The sequence below is a fragment of the Dromiciops gliroides genome, chromosome 2 (genome assembly GCF_019393635.1).
Source record: "Dromiciops gliroides isolate mDroGli1 chromosome 2, mDroGli1.pri, whole genome shotgun sequence".
Classification (NCBI taxonomy): domain Eukaryota; kingdom Metazoa; phylum Chordata; class Mammalia; order Microbiotheria; family Microbiotheriidae; genus Dromiciops; species Dromiciops gliroides.
The window spans coordinates 472,058,760-472,079,012 of NC_057862.1; the positions used below are offsets into that span (position 1 = coordinate 472,058,760).

Genomic DNA, 20,253 nt, shown 5'->3' on the forward strand with positions numbered 1-20,253 from the left:
CATTGTTCCAATTACTCAAGGGTTACAATCTACATGCAAAAACTAGCTAATCGGAATGTAGTATTCCTATCCCTAATCAGTTCTTCCTTATATGGGCATAACTCAGGAGTGGATTTTATTCTTCCTTATATGGACACAACTCCAGATCGGACCTTATTGATACCTGGGCTCCTTGAACCTTGTGATTCTGTTAGCCAAAGGGGGAGGAGGGGATCTGAGACCTTTGTCCTAAAAATAGGTCAGGAGGAGTATGATTAACTTATATCCTTATTGAGAGGAGACAACTACCCATTTTCTCACACTGATTATGCCCCTCTGTGACACTCAAGGAATTCTAGTTGCTCCATGAGAAGCAGCTACCTCCAGAAATTTTGGCTAAATTAAGTCCCCCTTGGTTTTGACTTCCCTATTGGAGACCAAGTTGCCCCAAATCTTGATTAGAAAGCAAGGTCACAAGTATCATCCCTTAGATAGTGTGGCCTTAGTTGAAACTGGCTTCTGAAAAGAAGAAAGGGGCCCCATCAAGGCTTGTAAGCTGATGCCTTGGTGACTGGGAATAATAACCTTAATCACACCCTTCAGAAACTGCCTAAGCTTCAGCTATAGGTCTGTCAAAATGAGGGAAAGGTTGGATCACATAGACATGTTGACTATTAAGACAATTCAATATTGATTTTCCTCATTCCCCCCCTTTGATTCAATAAGAGACAGTCTCCTCTAATTGATTATAATTTTATGAATTATAAATTTCAGTATTGACTCACCAGGATACAAAAAAACCTGAAGGTACTAAACACTTCGTCAAGGGTTTAACTATGAGGCTAAAGTGTTTTTAACATGATAGGAATAGTGTGAGTGAAAGAGGGATAGAGATTGATGCATTGACCGGAAACACTGAAGGCAGTCCCCTTTGGTAAGCAGTCCTTACAAAGACAGCAGGACATGGGGAAGGAGTGAGAGGGAAAGGTAAACATTCAGCCTCTTTCTCAGTAACTCATTTCCACTGTGCATTTTCATCATATCTGAGGGCTCAGATATTTCATTCAGCTGCTTAGTTTCTCAGAACATCTCCTAATGCAGTTGTCTGGTCTTATGGAAATCTCTCCTAGTAGTCATTCTGGAATGGGCTTATTCTCAGAGCAACTTCTTTTAGCAGATCTGCTTCTTCAGTTCAGGCCATTTATAGAGATCTCTGCCCTGGATGTTTCCATTAAATTATTTTGCAAAATAGATCTCAATACAATTTAAAACAGTTATTTTAATTTTATTTTGCCAATAACTAGGTCATGTGGTGAAAACTAGATCAAATCTGATGGTATAAGAACATCAAATTGGGAACTTTTAGAATTCGCATTTTTTCCCCCATACTTTTTGCTACTCATATCTTTATCTAAACCAGGTATTGGATTTACTGCCAACAATAGGCTGAAGGGAGAATCTAAAAGAATCTATGAAGAACTGAATTGTAGAATGAGCCCTTCTAGTCAAAACATTTGATATTTACCAATATGGGTTGTTTTTTTTTTGTTTGTTTGTTTGTTTTTGAAGTTAGAATAAGATGGTAGTTTATTTAGGGGCAAGGGAAGGGAAGGGGGGAGGAAAGGGGAACCATGAAAGAAATCTTTGGACTTCTCATGGGGAGATGGGTATGGAACAAAGCACAGGGCTCTGAGGTACCAATCTCTCCCAATGTAGTTATATAAGCTAAGGTTGAGTGTCCTTTAAACTGGCATCGACTCCAGTCACTTAACTTCTTTAGATGGGAGTTCATTTATTTCATTCTTCAACTTGGGTTCAAGCCCCACAAAGGGAAGAAACTTTAGTTTTATTCCCTATAACTTCCCAGTGATGTCAGTTAGTAAATTGTTATGTTGACATTTTTAGGCATAACATGACACTACTCAGCATGACTATACACCATGCTTTGTCACAATTGTATTATGCAACATTATACCTAGATCATGTCACATCATGCCTTTTCACACGTCAAACCATGTCATGTTAAGATTAATTTCCTCCAGGGGCAGCTAGTTGTCACAGTGGATAAAACACCAGCTTTGGATTCAGGAGGACCTGAGTTCAAATGTGGCCTCAGACTTGATACTTATTAGCTGTGTGACCCTGGGCAAGTCACTTAACCCTCATTGCCCCACCAAAAAAAAAAAAAAAAGATTAATTTCCTCCAACCAGGGACCAGCATGTGTCCTATAAAAAGGGGGAAGAGGGGCAGCTAGGTGGCAGTGGATAGAGCACTGGCCCTGGAGTCAGGAGTACCTGAGTTCAAATCCGCCCTCAGACACTTAACACTTACTAGATGTGTGACCCTAGGCAAGTCACTTAACCCCAATTGCTTCACTAAAAAAAAGGGGGGGAGCAGAGCATGTGCCAGCTCCACAGAAAGTGCCAGTGTAACCAGCTTTTGCACATACTCAGATCACCAAAATGGAGAGCAATGTTGTGCCATGTCATACATATGTCACACAATGGCATACCATGCCACACCATGGACACATTAGCTGTGTGACCCTGGGCAAGTCACTTAACCACTGTCTGACTTAGTTTTCTCTTCTGTAAAATGGCAATAATAATAGCACCTTTTCCTAGGGTTGTTATGAAGATAAAATGAGATATAATAAACAGCTGAGAGTTGTGGTGAGTTCTAATATTGCCAATGAGGCCCATAGGAAGAATGAAAAATGATAGTAGTGGGTGTTCCATGGTTGGTGGAGCCTTTAGCCTGTGATTGGGCCACTCTTTTGCTTGCCTGAAGTTTCCGCTGGGTAGCTGGAAGCCTTGTAGCTTCCAGATGGCTAATTGCTTTCTGCAAATCACCATGATTCACTGTCCCTGTTCAGAACATGGTCTCTTTTCAAAGATTTAATGGCTTCCAAAATTAATTTAGCCTGAACTGTTTTGCCCCAGCTCTTGTGTGCCATCTTCCTCCCCCTTCCCATCCCTCAAGAGGCAGGAAGACTGGCACCAGGGAATTTAGCATTTTGTCCCATAGGAAGCCGTGAGGTGAGAACATGTATTTTGGGGAGAGCTTTTATTTTATTTCAGGTTTTATATGTGGGTCTAGCATAGAGACAGTGCTCAGCTGTGACTCAGTGGATGGCAACGTATACCAGCTTCTGTTGTGGACCCAGTCTTTGTGCTTCCCAGATTAATCCTTGGGAAAGTTTCACTTCTAGTTTGGGGATTTGGTTCCCCATTCTTATGCTCATTGACTACCTAACAAATCTCTCACTCCAGCATCCTGGAGAAAGTTGCTAATTATTGTAATAGTAATGATTTAAAAGTCTGGGACGTTCCCCACAGGTGGTGAAGTAAAAGATACTCTATGTACAAACAAATCCTATATGGGACAATGAGAAATGCTAGCCTCAAACAGAATTTAGTGATAATTTACAGTTGCTATTACAATCTACTGTGAGGTTGATAGTTAAACTCCATCAATACATAAAATTTTGAGAGGCCATTTATTACGAATACTGCTGACAGTGTCATGCCAGTGGATGATACCCCTTCAGACCTTCTGAAACTCACAAGGTCACCTGGTTCCTTCCATTTCATGATACTCCATCTGAGACCAGGAAAGAATAAACACCAAGATAAAAAACAAAACAGCTCTGCCCTTCACAGCTTTACATTATATTAAATCTCTTAGGTAAAGAGGCTGCCATCTCTGGGGTGAGGAAGAGGATGAGTCTCTGAGGAGTCATTCTAATGGTATTCTAGGTATAGCTCTCAGATATTGCTAAGGGATGGTCTTCATCTGAAGCAGCTTGTTGTTCTTGTTATTCAGTCATTTCAGTTGTGTCTGACTCTTTGTGACCCCATTTGGGTTTTTCTTGGCAAAGATACTGGAGTGGTTTGCCATTTCCTTCTCCAACTCATTTCACATATAAGGAAACTGAGGCAAGCAGAATTAAGTGACTTGCTCAGGGTCACACAGCTAGTAAGTATCTGAGATTGGATTTGAACTCAGGAAGATGTGTCTTTCTGACTCCAGGCCCAGCCTTCCATATACTGTACCAATAGCTGAAGCCAATCAATTTATCCCAAATCATGAGATTTAAGGAGATCTCTTTTTTCCTGATGAAATCTTTTTTTTTTTTTGGTGGGGCAATGAGGGTTAAGTGACTTGCCCAGGGTCACACAGCTAGTAAGTGTCAAGTGCCTGAGGTCAAATTTGAACTCAGGTCCTCCTGAATCCAGGGCCAGTGTTTTATCCACTGCACCACCTAGCTGCCCCTCTGATGAAATCTTAATTAATATATCCCAGTTCACTACCTTGTACCAGGATGGCCATTTTATCCTTACACAATCTGCTGACATTCCCTTACACTGATGTGGTTCTATCCCCACCCCAGTTAATCACAGGAAGCCTTGACAGCTCGAGTGAATCAATCAATCAGTCAATCAAAAGTATGCTAAATCAACTTAAGAAAAATAAATTGTTTTGATCCCTGGATATAGACCAACCATCACCATATAGGAAATATCTTTCGTTTGGCTCAAAGTATGAGACACTTTTGAACCACTTTGTGTGTGCCCCCAGTTTGGGGGGGAATGATGTTTTATACCTGTTTATACCAGTTTATAACTGTTTTTGCCATGCTGTCTAGCAAATGTTCTTTTAAAAACGCTAATGGAGTCCAGCTGGTTAATTGATAAAGGGGAGGCATACAGGCCCTCTCAGGATTACTGCTTGAAACCCTTAGAGATAGTAGGTTAGCAGCTGCCCTCTGGGGCCCCAAACTGCCTGTGCGAGTGCCCAGTTGGAGGAGTAGCCCTTGGTAGTACCATAACTTTGGGACAATTTGGACCCTTCTCATTTGCAAGAACCCACTGGAGAGAGTCTCTATCTGGGACTCTTGTCCTTCCATGGTCTAGTTTTGTCCTGAGGGACCCACTAGAGAAGAATGAATATATTCTCTTTTGTTTTAGACTGTAATTGGATAGTGTTTTCTCAACAAATTATACCACTTCCTTTGAAATAGTCACTGCTTGTTTGAATATTTAAGTGGTAATATCTTATATAACATTATGAGTGTGGAAGCTGTGAGCAGCACAGATTTTGCAGCCATAAGATACTGGTACCTAAAAGTTCACTCAGATTATACTATGAGAGCTCAGAAATATTTGTTTTTTTTTTCATTTAAGCAGATCTAGACTGTTTGCTTTATTGTGACATTAGTCTAGGTGGCTTGTCTAAGATCCTTATGGATGGCAGGTCTATAGCAGGGACAGACTGTTGACCATTGGTCTGTAGAATAAGATTTGCTTGCTAGCCCAGGAACCCTGAATAATCCACCCCAAGAGCTTTAGGGATCATAACCCTCCTGATGGAAAAGAGTGATGGCTGTGGACCAAAGGCAATGACCCTTGGAGTCCAACAGAGAGCTTCACTTAAGGAGAACTTAAGGAAAACTCAGTGAAGAAGAAAAGGATTCTTAGTAACCTGGAGCTGTGACTTACCCCTTTTGCCACTGTGTGTTCTCTACATGTGTCTCCAATATTTTTGTACTTTAAGGTTGAACTCATTCTCCCCATGGACCCTGTGTATGCAAGAAGAGAGTGTGCCCCTGGTTTGGTGGGGGCTTGTTTTTCAGTAACTGTGTTTTGATACACATCATGTAGTAAATACTTTTTTTCTAAAAGCTAATTAAGTCATGCCCATAATCTTTGGGAAACACACGTGACCTTGTGAGTCACATTACTAGAAAAATCCAGCCCCTAAGGGTTAAACCTACAACTTTGCATTAGGAAGGAAGGAAAGAAGGAAGGGAGGGAGGGAGGGAGGGAGGGGGGAGGGAGGAAGGAAGGCAGAAAGGGAGGGAGAGAGGGAGGGAGGGAGGAAGGAGACAAGCATTTATTAAGTCTATTGTGAATATGAACCAGGCACTGTGCTAAGAGCTTTACAAATATGATCTCATTTGATCCTCATAACAACCCCGTATAGTCCATGCTATTATTATCATCCTCATTTTACACTTAAGGAAACTGAGGTAGACAAAGATTAAGTTATTTGCCCAGGGTCACATAGCTAGTAAGTGTCTGAGCCCATCAGTGAGAGTAGGAGCTAGGGAATGAGCCGCAGAGGGAGTACTACATACCTTGTTTATACCTAAGGGCTTGCTTGGTATTTTACTGCTTAGAAGACATTTATGTCCTTATATAGAAATTCTCTATTACTTCTTCCAGATCATTTATAAAAAAGTTCTAATTCAGACTAGACCTTGGGTCTGCTTGCTTCTAGCTCCTCCCCACTCTAACCCATCCTCTATTCAGTCACTGAAGTGATTTCCCTAAAGTTCAGGTCTGACCATGCCACCTCTTCTCAATAAAGAAATACAAAATCCTTTGTTTAGCATTCAAAGCTCTTCGTAACTCTGCCTCTTCCTAACTTTCCAGTGTTTCTACACCTTACTCTCTGTTATGTACTTTCCCCCCCCTCAGAATAACCAGGGTTAAGTAACTTTCTAGGGTCACAACAGCTAGGAAGTGTCTGAGGTCCTTCCAACTCCAGAGCTGGTGCTCTATCCAGGTCTGAAATGCTTTCTTTCCTCATCTCTGTCTACTGCCTTCCCTGACAATGAGCCCCAACTAAAATCCCATTTTCTACAGGAAGCCTCCCCGAACCCCTCTTTTTTCTGATGCCTTCCTTCTGTTTATTACTTCCTATTTATCCTGTATACAGCTTGTTGTCTTCTCCTTTTAGTTTGTGAGCGCCCTGAAGTCTTTTGCCTCTTTTTGTATGCCTATCACTGAGCACAATGCCTGACTGCCTTACTCTGGGAATAGAAGGTTCTGGTGTGCATAGGAAAGTACCCATTTATCCATGCTTTGGGTTTCTTGGCTAAACCTATTATTTATTTTGCCACAATAGATTTAATCAGGAAACCAAAAGCAAGAACCTTCTGTCTCTGGAGTAATGGGTCAGTTGGTCAATAAGCATTTATTAAGCACCTGCTACGTTCCAGGCACCTTGCTCAGTGATGAAGGTTTGTTTATTCCATATAAAGCTACTCTTTTCCTTAAAAAAAAAAATGAAAAAAAAAACCAAACCCAAAACCCTAGGATCATTGTCAAATTTTGGGGGTAAGTTGTGTAAGTTTAAATAAATTCTCCCCCCCCCCATTCTAGCCATTTAATTACAGCCATGTAATTTTTACTCTTGCATTTTCTCAATCGTTTCTTCCTTATATTTGCCCTTTTCCTTTCCTACTTGGCGAGACTTAGCTTTCCGTTCAAGGATCTTTTTGCGATCTTTGTCCAGTTTTAGCCTTGTGATAACCACCTTGCTGGGATGAATGTCCACATGGACAGTTGTGCCATTAGCCTTCTCCCACTGCACACGCTCAATGTAGATCATATACTTCTTTCTGTAAACCTGGACTACCTTGCCAATCTGCCCTCCTTTGTAGTGTCCATGAACTACCTGGACTTCATTAGCTTTTCGAATGGGCATGGAGCGGACATTGTACTTCTGCCTCAGCTCCTTTGAAAGAGAAGACATAATTTTCCTCCATATGTGGGAAGGGGCATTGAAATGCCTCTTGCAGTTCTTGCTTCGGCCAGATGCCACAAAAGGATTGAACTTCATTTTGACCTTAGAGCCAAATAAATTATTTCAACATGGTTATTTATCCTCTCAGTGACCTGAGCACCAGTGTGTAAACATGACCCTTATCCTCAAGGAGATCTTCCCAGGATCTGGCATGCCATCAATTACCTCTTAATGCATGTGGAAAACCAAGGTGTGGCGATTATTTGTTTAACCTGAGTTTCTAGAATCTCTCTGGAGGTTTACAATGGGTTCTCAGGCTACTTCTGATTCTTTCATCTAAATCAGTTTTCTGTCTGTGGTAGTCATATTTCTGTAAGCCCCAAGTTCAATTCAGTCTAATAATTTATTAAGCACCTACTATGTACCAGGCACTGAATTATGATACATGCTCTTTCTAAATATATTCTTTTTTTTTTTTTTAAGTGAGGCAATTGGGGTTAAGTGACTTGCCCAGGGTCACACAGCTAGTAAGTGTCAAGTGTCTGAGGTCAGATTTGAACTCAGGTACTCCTGACTCCAGGGCCGGTACTCTATCCACTGCGCCATCTAGCTGCCCCTAAATATATTCTTTTTATGATCCACAGGATCATGGAGAGTCAGATGTCACTGGAAGACTCAACAATAAAAATAATCACATAAAAACATATTCCTTTTGCAGAGCCTTAATAGGACTATATTTTATTTTCTTGAAATTTAGAACAGCCTGGGGGCAGCTAGGTGGCGCAGTGGATAGAGCACTGGCCCTGGATTCAGGAGGACCTGAGTTCAAATCTGACCTCAGACACTTGACACTTACTAGCTGTGTGACCCTGGACAAGTTACCTAATAACCCTCATTGCCCCACCAAAAAAAAATTTTTTTTAGACCATCCTGGAAAATACAGGCCATGGGGTTGTTGCCTTGGTCGTACTTTCTTGACACTGTCTTTGAGTTCCATGATCAGCCATTTGGAAACAGTGACCTGGGCTTGAGACTGAGTTAGGGGTTGTATTGATGTGAGGTGGGGAGAGGAGAGGATGAGTCATGCTATTGAACACAGACAGGAAGAGTTTTCTCCTTTTGCAAGGTAATCCAGGCCCCACGCTTGGAAGCACCATGCAGTGAGGAGTGTTGTTTGGGGCAAATCACTTCATCTTTCTAGCCATTGGGTGCCTCCTCTGTGGAGGTTGCACTAGAGGATCTCTAAGGTTCCTTCTGTGGTCCTATGATGCTCCTCTTGGCCCTGAAAGGATCCCTAACATCTAGCCCAGGTACTCCCTCTTACATGAGGCCTTTCCCAGTCCTCCCAGGATATTCTTTCTCTCTCTTTTTTAAAAAAAAATCTTATTCTCTCTCTTTTGAAATTGCTTTGTGTCTACTTATCATCAAGCATGTTGGATTACTCTTAGAAGAATGTAAGCTGCTTGAGAGCAGGATGATTTCATTTCTCTCTTTGTATCCCAGATTCCAGAGCAGTGCCTGGCAGACAGTCGGCATTTAATAAATGCGTGTTAGACTGAATTCTCACACTGTTTCCCCAAGGCCAGCATTTTATGTTATGAAATCAGAAGTAGGGAAGCCAGGCGGGTGACCCACCTTATCTCTTCCCCAAAATATTTTATCAGTCATGGGGGAAGACCTTTCCTCCCACCTTAAAACTTCATCCTGTCTCTTCCTAGATGACATCAATGCTGAAATGGCTCCACCAGGCCACCCACACCTATACTTTCCCCTAATAATTTATTAATCCAGGAAATGATTTCTTTGTTCTTCTTGTACTCTTTGACCCCTACACACCCTGGGGAGGAGGGAATGAGGAAACTCATTGGGAAAATGAGGTTGGTATCTGATGAAGGGAAAAGGTAAGTGTCCCTGGCTGAAGCCTGAGCTTTCTTGCTTTCAATCTCTGTTCCCTCAAGGAATGCTGCAATGCTGCTATCTTCCCTAAGTCGGGTGGCAGGGCCTCCAGGCCCCCAGGAGTTCTAGGAGGTGACACTACAGGAAATCTAAGCAGGGAGAGGATGTTCACAATAGATACTTATCTCATGACCCCTAGTTACCTGACTGTAAATAAAGATATCTTCAGCCTTAGTGCCTTTTTGCAAAGCAGACCCTCTGTCTGGGATGCTCTCCTTCCTGGAACCCCTTCAAGAGCCACCTACAAACAGAGGCCCTTCCTGAATCCCTTCCATGGTCAGTGCTCTGCACCCCCCCTCATCATTGTATAGTTCTGTTGTATATCTCATCCCAGTGGTACTTGTCTGTCAACATGTTATAGCCTCTTTGTAGAATGTGCTGCCATCATCCATGACTGCTGAGGGCAACAGAGAGCCCCATGACAAGTGTCTACCCCCAAGGGTCTTGGACAAGATAGGTATTTCACTAGGATTTCACTATTTCACTAGGATGAAGCCAGCATTTGGTGAACATACCACCCACACCATTGCCCTTGCCCTCCTCCTCTGAAGAGGAGAGGGTAGAGCAAGCAAACTCTTGCAATTTTGTTAAACATGAAAAGCATTAACAACATCCGATGCTGTCCCATATCCTTTCAGCTGAACTTTCCCCTTGTTCCTGTGGCATGAGGCTCACCCGTTACATTAGTGCACCTCTACTGATCCACAGTAATGGAGTTACACTGGAAATTAGGGTTAGATACTCTCCTCCCCACTTTCCATCCTGCCCCCCCCAAAATGTGGAGAGAACTTTGAACTGAGTCAAGAAACCTGGTCCCTAGCTTCTGCTCTGCTGCTATGTGACTTTAGGTGTCACTGAACCTCTTGGGGCCTCATTTCTGTCAATAAAACGAGAGGCTTAGGGACTAGTTAGATTTAATAATTCCTCACGTCCCTTCCAACTCCAAGATTCTATGATTCAAGTGCTAAAATGATACTATGAAGAGAATGACATGAAAGAAAACAATGCTAACAGACTGAAACTCAGATCAAGCCAGTGATCCACCCAGAGGACCGATGGCTTGTATTTTCCTATCATTGATAGAGATGTGGTGAACTATGGATGTGGAATGCTTCATATGTTGGCAGGTGTGATTGATGTGTCTGTTTCTCTTGGTTACAAAGGTTCTGTTGGAGAGGAGGTAGAGTTATTGGGAAGAGAAAATTATATACTGTAAACATATACAATATTATAACAAAGCAATATATTCAAATATATAACACATATATAGTATATACCTATGTACTATATGTAATATATAACAGATGTGTTTTAATGTCTTATTTATTTATTTTTTAAAATAATAATACATTTTAATTTAAAGTTTTGAGTTCCAAATTCTATCTTTCCTTCCTTCTCTTCCTCCCTCCTCCTCTCCTCCCCTCCTTTCCCCTGTCCCTTGGGCAGTAATATATGTTTTATTATATAACATTATATACGTACATAGTATATAATTTTCTCTTCCTAATAACTCTACCTCCTCTCAAATATATATAAAAAACAAACCCAACCCTGAGCCTAGACTGCATTTCCTTGTCACCTCTACAGCTTAAAATCCCTGGTTTCCTTTAAGACTTGGCTCTAATGCCACTTTGGCAGGAAGTCTTTTCTTGTCTGCTCAGCTGCTGGTGCCTTCTTGTCTAGGGTTACTTTTCCTCTACTCCATATATATCTTGTATATGTCTATTTATGTCTCTGTGGTCCCTACTCCACCCCCAATAGAATGTAAGTTCCTTGAGGGTGGGGATGCTTTTGCCTTTGTTTTTATATTCTCTGCACTTAGCACATGGCCTGCTAAATAGTAGGTGCTTAATATTCAACTCAATAAACATTTATTAAGCACCTACTCTGTGCCAGACACTGTGCTAAATTCTAGGGATACAAAAAGAGACAAAAGACAGTCCCTGCCCTCAAGGAGTTTATAATCTAATACTTGTTGATTCTTCTTTTAAAAAATTGTTATTCGGGGGCAGCTAGGTGGTGCAGTAGATAAAGCACCGGCCCTGGATGCAGGACTCCCTGAGTTCAAATGTGGCATCAGACACTTGACACTTAACTAGCTGTGTGACCCTGGGCCCTAGAGTCAGAAAGACTCATCTTCCTGAGTTCAAATCTGGCCTCAGGCACTGCCTAGCTGTGTGACCATGGGCAAGTCACTTAATCCTGTTTGCCTCCATTTCCTCATCTGTAAAATGAGCTGGAGAAGGAAATGGCAAACCACTACAGTATGTTTGCCAAGAAAACTCCAAATGGAATCATGAAGTGTTGGACATAACCGAAACAACCAAACAACAAATCTATACCCCAGGCATCTGGATAGAGTTTAACTACCACAAACGAGTACTTGGAAACAGGGCTAGGAGACCTTGATGGGGTGAAATGGGTGGTATTCACCTGACATTGTAAGGTTCATGAGTCATAGGACCCTAGATTTCGAGCTAGAATGGATCTTCAAGGAAACAGGTCAAGAGAGGCGAAATAACGTGCCCAAGGTTCACAGAAAGTAAATGCCAGAGCTGGTATTTGAACTTAGGTGCTCTGATATCACTTCCAGGACTCCTTCTATGCTACAACACTTCCCTGTGAGCTGAATGGCAGGAAGAATAACTCCCTGCACCTGCTAGACTGGCCAACCCTGTTCCTATCGAGCCCTGTTGAACCTGTAAGACTTGCAGTATCCATTCTTTTTAGGAGCCGATTTGGGCCTTTTCACTTGGCTCAGCGGTTTTCCAGCTACCACAGAACTTTGGGTGTCTTACAAGGTAGACAGTCTAGTACTTTGTATCATTCCTTTCACTAATGGGGAGGCTAAATAGCCCAGACTTAGCTCAGATTTTCTGAAGCTCTTCCAGAATGGATTTCACTGCAGGCCATGGTGGCAAATACCTGTCATCCCTGTTGTAGGGGAAGCTGAGACTGGTGGATCCCTCATACCCTGGAGATCTGAGCTGCAGTGAGTTAAGCCTACCAGGTGTCCACATTAAATCTCACACTCATATGGTGAGTCCCTGGGGAACAGGAAAGGGAGGGGACTATCAAGCTGCCCAAGAGAGGGTCGAACTAGCTCAGCTTGGAAATAGTCAGCCATGTCAGCCAAGATTAGAATTGGACCTATGATTGGCTGCTGTAGCTTGAGTGAAATAGGGAGACCTAGGGGCAGCGAGGTGGCATAGTGGATAAAGCACCAGCCCTGGATTCAGGAGGACCTGAGTTCAAATCCACCCTCAGACACTTGATACTTACTAGCTGTGTAACCCTTGGCAAGTCACTTAACCTTCATTGTCCTGCAAACAAACAAAAAAAGAATGAATGAAAGAAAGAAAGACAAAAAGAGAGAAACAGGGAGACCTAGTCTCAAAAAAAAAATCAAATCAGAATGAATTTTACCTCCTCACCAACCTACCCTGGTTAGAACCTAATTAATCTTTGTGGGAGGGATTGCCTTTGCCAATCTGTACCTTTTTTTTTGGGGGGGGGCAGGGCTATGAGGGTTAAGTGACTTGCCCAGGGTCACACAGCTAGTAAGTGTCAAGTGTCTGAGGCTGGATTTGAATTCAGGTCCTCCTGAATCCAGGGCTGGTTCTTTACCCACTGTGCCACCTAGCTGCCCCCCATTGAAGTTATCTTACAGTAATTCAGAAGGAAAGAACACCCATTGGCCTAACTTCCTACTGGAGCCTCCCATCCAAGGACCTACTAAACCTGAGCACTTAGTTCCTTCAGCTCTTGCAAATGCAGATGGAGGATAGAACAGTAAGGAGACATCAGGTAACCTCCTCCCTGGTTCTAGCTCTGCTACCAGCCAGCAGACACTCCATCTCTTGACTCTAGGCGTTTTTTCTGGCTTTCCCCATACCTGGCTTGCTCTCCCTCTTCATCTCCACCTCCTGGCTTCCCTGGCTTTCTTCCAGCCCCAGTTAATATCCCACCTTCCACAGGAAGCCTGTCCTAATGCCTCTTAATAATATTTTCCCTCTGTTGATCCTTTCCTATTTGTCTTATATATAGCTCATTCATACATGGGTGTTTGCATGTTTACCCCATTAGATTATGAGCTCTCTGAGGGTGAGTGACTGTCTTTTGCCTTTCTTTATATTCCCAGTGCTTAGTACAGTGCCTGGTACCCAGTAGGCACTTAATAATTGCTCACTCATTGACTGACAACCTCTCTAAGCCTTGGTGTCCTCATCAATCAAAGGAAAGGGGTCAGTGATCTCAAAAGTCCCTTCTACCTCTAACATTCTATGATCCTGCCATTCCCCTGGTGTGCCTTTTCCAATTCAAATAGAAGCCACAAGGAATAATAGATGGAATGCTAGTATGCTTGCTACATGGAGGACTATGGGGCAGTGGCTGCCTTGGGAGAAAAGCAATTGGGTCACCGAGGGGGTGACCTATCTCTGTTCCTGGGTAGTTGCTTCATAGGCTATTACTTAACCTGATTTACCACTTTTCAGGGGGTGGAATGGAAGGACAGATGTCTGATGCAACCGAGAGATGAAAGTTCTGGCTCATCAGAGGCCAGGGGGAGGTCAAACTGGGCCAAGCCAATCAAGGATTGCAATCTAGGATTGCAAAGCACCATTCCTCTAGGTTCCTTGGTTTCCTCTTTCTCTTCCCTCTTCCTCTTTCTCTCTGATGTGTGTGTGGGAGCACTTTTCAGTCTTTCACAATCAGAATAATGGTGATTAACGCTTTAGTCTCCTTAACCTGTAAGCTGAATATATGACTTCTGACCTCAAGGAGCTGCAAACCAAGTTACATACAGCCAGCCAGAAGATGGCTCTTCTGGAGAATAAGTTCCACCCAAAGTATGCTTTGGGGAACGGGGAGGCAAGTCTTTATGAAGAGCAGAGAGAGTTGGAATATCCAAATTTGGAGTTAGAGGATCTGGGTTTCAATCCTGCTGCTGCTGGGTGGCACCTAAATTGGGCATGAGGCAGAAGAAGTGAGAAGTGAGACTTGCATGATCAAGTCAAGGCCTCAGTTTCCTAACCTGTAAAAGGAGAGTATTAGATGAGATGACGTCTAAGGTCCTATCTAACTCTATTATCTTATGATCTAGAATCTCTTGTCAGTAATGCCACAGACTCATTGTGTGACCTGGGAAAAGCCCTTTCTCTGTTCTAGTACAATAAAGGTGAGAAGGCTGGCTTCCAGATTTGTGGGGAGAGAGCACACAGGAAAGCTGGGCTTAATTGAAAATTGAATGTGTAGGGAGGAATAAAGAGCCTGTGTATAAAGTAATTGGAGGAAAGAAAATGGCAAAGTACCATATGCTTCCTGCAGCTCCCTCTGTGATGAATAATTGGACTCTTCAAGGTCCTTTCTTTGGGGAGAAAGTACTTGATTTCAACAGTTCCCTGGTAAGTATTTTTTTGTAGACTTAGAGAGATAGAAATGCTAAATACCAGTGGGCCCTACTTTAAGAAAATCCAATATAGGGGCAGCTAGGTGGCGCAGTAGATAAAGCATTGGCCCTCGATTCAGGAGTACCTGAGTTCAAATATAGCCTCAGACACTTAACACTTACTAGCTGTGTGACTGTGGGCAAGTCACTTAACCCCAATTGCATCACTAAAAAAAAAAATCCAATATATCAAAAATCCAAATAGATAAACATATTGGGGAGGGATTCTATTCATTTATAAAAGGATTGACTGGGGCAGCTAGGTGGCACAGTGGATAAAGCATCAGCACTGGATTCAGGAGGACCTGAGTTCAAATCCAGCCTCAGACACTTGACACTTAATAGCTGTGTGACCTGGGCAAGTCACTTAACCCCAAGTGCCTCACCAAAAAAAAAAAAAAAAAAAGATTGACCACAGGCACCTCCTATTAAATGTATTGGCACAAATATAGGCTGCATATTTTCCCCTAATTCTGACTTGTGGCAAGCCTTAGTGCAGCTTATAATCAGTTTTTTTAATGGTCTGTGTGTTTTGTTTTGTTTTTCCCTTTCAGAGAACTCTTCTTTTAGGGAACTGTTCTATATTTATTGTTTTGTTTTGTTTTTCTGTGGGGCAGTGAGGGTTATGTGACTTGCCCAGGGTCACACAGCTAGTAAGTGTCAAGTGTCTGAGGCTGGATTTGAACTCAGGTCCTCCTGAATCCAGGGCCAGTGCTTTATCCACTGCCACACCTAGCTGCCCGTGACTGTTCTATATTTAGACCATAAAACCCTAGACTGTTGGAGCTAGAAGGACCATCTAGCCCAATCTCCTTATTTTAAAGATGAGGCCCAGAAACTTGCTCAAAGTTACATAATTTAATAATGATAATTTAATTCTATATAATAATAGTAAATATGGAATACAGAAAAATCACACAATTATATTATTAATTAAATTAACTAAAATAAGGTTATACTATGCAACATATATGATAACATCATATATGAATGCATAATATAAATTTATATAGAAATAATTGATAATTAGATTAATAATTTAATATTTTTGGAATGGATTTGCATGGTATTTCATATGTAGGTAGGGGTTGTGAAGCGAGATCTACGATTCATAGAATAATTAACTAGGTCAAGTTGAAGGTTAATAAGATAACAAATATCTATAAATGGGGCAGGAAGAGAGCCTCAGGAACCCAGTATGAGCTATAACAATTTTGTTTTCCCAAGCCATTCACTGGAAAGGAATGTGGATACTTTACTCAGATTACAAACTAGTCTGCCCTGCTCTCCTCATTTAGTCAATTTCAATAAGAGCATTGGTCTATCCGCACTTAGTCATTAATGCCCTCATAGGTTTATTTGGTGAACAGAATTTGGTCAAAGGTATGGGAATGATTGTCCTTGCAAGAGCAGAGGCCTAGGTGGAACTACTACCTGTTTCCTCTAAACTGTGATGGGATATTTCCCTTTACACAACATTTTTATATAAGCCAAACTTATGCAAATCAAGCTGGAAACTGTGTATTGATTCTGTTTTTGTGCAGAATCCATTCAATGGTGTACCTAGTTACTCTGTGGTAGTGTAGAAGAGATGGGCAAATGGACACTTTGCTTGCATCTGTCCTACAGCACTCGATTCATCTGACATTTTCTAGTTCTTTACACTGATGCCCACATTGTGGGGAGGTGATTGTGGCCAAAGGTCACAAGCTTTGGCATATCCTACTGAGTTGATAAGTATGGGTCCAGGGAAGTATTGCAAGTATGTTTTCCAAGGAACAGGTTATCTTGTCATCAGAGTAATAGCTACCAGGTAGTGACTTTTTTTTAATGGCAATTAATTGTGTTTTCTAAAATTATTATGGCTACTACTGTATTTTATAAATTAATTGACTGCTGTTTATACATCAATGGCTATTATACCAGTTTTGGCAGTAAGCATTTATTATTATTATTTTTTTTTTTTTTTTTGCGCTGGGCAATGAGGGTTAAGCGACTTGCCCAGGGTTACACAGCTAGTGTCAAGTGTCTGAGGCTAGATTTGAACTCGGGTCCTCCTGAATCCAGGGCCAGTGCTTTATCCATTGCACCACCTAGCTGTCCCGTAAGCATTTATTATTAATTAATATTGGATATCAGTAAAGTATTGACCGTGTGTCACCCTAACTTCTCATAGTCTCAGGCCTTCATACCTACATAGTCCTAAGAGGAAGAACGTGAGCAGGTCAAGAAAGGACAAAGAACACCTGGCATGGCCAAGGGTTTTATCCTCTTTAGATGGAGATGGGTCATTATACATTGATCAAAGTTAATTGGTTAGCATCATTCAATTCCATTGGTTGACATGACTTGAGGGTGGTCTAAATAAAAATAAACTCTATCAATTTTATAAGGGGAAAGTATGCAAAAAACCATCCCTAAAGGGCAAAGGCAAAGTCCAGTATCTAGGTGTGGTTTGACCCCACCAATCTTTCACTGAGCTAGACAAAAAAGAGTCTATCTCCATTTCTTTTGTTCCCTTGTGTTTGTTCCAGACAAGATTTGCTGAAGTTCCTCAAGAACTGGACTTTCTGGAGTGGGGGAAGAAAGGACTGAAACTGATCTCTGGGTTCCCCCCAGAAATTAATTATTAATAATTATTTTCTTACATAATGAAACTGAGAGGCACTGCAGTCTTGTCTTCATCAGTGGAAGGAAGAGCTGCATCAATGACATTATAGATCTTTGAAATATTAAAATTTGAGGGGCAGCTAGATGGCGCAGTGGATAGAGCCACCAGCCCTGGAGTCAGGAGGACCTGAATTCAAATCCAGCCTCAGACACTTGACACTTACTAGCTGTGTGACCCTGGGCAAGTCATTTAACCCCAATTGCCTCACCAAAAAAAAAAAAAAGAAATATTAAAATTTGTCTTCTACTAGTTTGTAAGTTCTTTGAGGGAAGCTGCTGTGTCTTATGAATTCTGAGAAAAGCATCTACAATTGGTACTCTCTTCTTAACTCTTCATCATTCAACTGAAACTGCTCTTTCTTATTTGCCAAGTCTCATGGCCTTTTCTCAATCCTTATCCTTCTTGATTTTTCTACAGCCATCCACACTGTCAGTAATCCTTTTCTTGACATTCTTCTCCTTAGGTTTTTTTAATACTACTCTATCCTAGACAATCTCCTACCTACCTGACTGATTCTTCTCAGTCTTCTTTATTGTCTTTTCATTTGGATGGCTCCCACTAAACCTAGGTGACCTCCCAAAGGCTGTGGCTTAGGAAAACTTCTCTTCTCCCTTTACATTATTTCTCTTTTTTTAAACTTTTTTTGGGGGGGTAAGTGACTTGCCCAGGGTCACACAGCTAGTAAGTGTCAAGTGTCTGAGGCCGGATTTGAACTCAGGTACTCCTGACTCCAGGGCTGGTGCTCTATCCACTGCGCCATCTAGCTGCCCCATATTATTTTTCTCAGTGAGCTCATCATCTCCCATGGATTCAATAGACATCTCTATGCAGATGACTCTCAAATGTAATTTATCCAGCCCTAACCTCTTTCTCCTGACCCCCAGTCTTATATCTCCACCTGCCCCTTGGACATCTTAAACTGGATTGTCCTGTAGCTACCATACACTCAGCAAGTTCAAATCCAGACTCATTATCTTTCTCCCTAAGCCCTCTCCTCATTTGAACTTTCCTATTACTATTAGTGTACCACCATCTTCCCAGTCACCACAGTTCACAGCCTAGCTGTCATCTTTGACACCTCACTCTCTCTTTCTCATACCCTGCCCCCATCCAATCTGTGCCTAGCTCTGCCAATTCTATCTTTGCAATGTTTCTTGAATACAACCCTTTCTCTCCTCTGACATAGCTGCCACCCTGGTACAGATCCTCATCCCTCACTCCTGGTTAGTCTCTGCCCCAAGTATCTACTCTACCTCCACCCTCACTTCCTCACCTCTGGTCCACCCTCCATTTAGGTATAAAAGTGATCTTCCTGAAGTTCAGTTCTGACCATGTTACCTCCCTGGTCAAGAAGTTCCAGTGGCTCCTTATTATCTCCAGGATCAAATATGAAATCCTCGGTTTGGCTTTTTTTTTTTTTTTAGGGCAATGGGGGTTAAGTGACTTGCCCAGGGTCACACAGCTAGTAAGTGTCAAGTGTCTGAGGCCGGATTTGAACTCAGGTCCTCCTGAATCCAGGGCCAGTGCTTTATCCACTGCACCACCTAGCTGCCCCCTGGTTTGGCTTTTAATGTGATTCACAATCTGGCCTCCTCCTACTTTTCAGATCTTCTGACACATTACTCCCCTCTGTGCTTCAGTGATGCTGGTCTCCTTGCTGTTCCTTGAACAATCACCCCATCACCCTACTCCATGCCTTCTCGTTGGCAGTCCTCAATACCTTGAATTCTCCCCCTGCTCTCCTCTGCCTCCTGTTTTCCCAGCTTCCTGCAAGTCTCAGCTAAAATCTCACCTTCCACAAGAATCCTTTCCTGGTTCTAATTAGTACTAGTGACTTCCCTCTGTGATCACCCCTAACTTATCCAGTCTAAATCTTGTTTGCACACACACGTTTGTGCCTTGTTCCCTTCCCCCTCCATTAGATTGTGAACTCCTTCAGGGATGGGATTGTTTTGATTTTGTCTTTGTATTTCCAGTGCTAAGCATAGAGTTTGGCATATAGGGTTTGAGAACTGCTTGTTGAAGGGTTTTGTTTTGTTTTTTTAATTTGGGGTGGGGGAGACATGGGAGGAAGGAAAAAACAAATGCTTGACGATTTAAAAAAAAATAAAATTGGTTGTTGAATTGCTTGAAATTTACAGTTGTGTGATCTTGACCGACATTTCCATTGCCACAATGGAACCCACCAGCTGAAGAAAAGTTAGATTTTTCTTCCAATATTCTCAATGCATTAGTATCCTCTTTTGTCTCTTTCCCAGTACGTGTCTTTCCTTAAAAACAACAACACTTAGCTTGGATTGTTCAAGGCAGCTGGGTGGAGTAGAGAACATGGATTTGGGATTCAGGAAGATTTGGTTTGAATCCTGCCTCTTCGGATGCTAACACTGTAACCCTATACAAGTCACTTCATCTCTCTCACACTAAGTTCCTTCATTTGTAAAATGGGAATAATAATAAACACATATCTTAGAGGGCTGTTGTGAACATCGACAGATAATATGTGTAAAGCACTTTGCAAAGTTTAAAGTGCTCTGTTGATGATGACGACGATGACGACATGTGATGTTGTTTTAGATGAAAGACAGGGTAGAGTGGATAGAGACCTGGCTGAGTAATCAGGAAATTTTGTTGTTCAGTCATTTTTCATCTTGGCAAAGATGCTGA

At 42.0% G+C, this 20,253-nt stretch overlaps 1 protein-coding gene across 1 annotated transcript; it reads right to left on the reverse strand.

Moving 5' to 3' along the window:
* Window positions 1-7,174: 7,174 nt before the first annotated feature.
* On the reverse strand, window positions 7,175-7,624 carry LOC122742804 (60S ribosomal protein L26-like). The gene has a single exon (XM_043987314.1). It carries the CDS (start codon window positions 7,607-7,609, stop codon window positions 7,175-7,177), a length of 435 nt encoding a protein of 144 aa, XP_043843249.1. The 5' UTR covers window positions 7,610-7,624.
* Window positions 7,625-20,253: the final 12,629 nt, after the last annotated feature.

Bases quoted from the DNA above. Each gene is read 5' to 3' on its own strand.
- LOC122742804 (XM_043987314.1), bottom strand. From the start codon at position 7,609: ATGAAGTTCAATCCTTTTGTGGCATCTGGCCGAAGCAAGAACTGCAAG.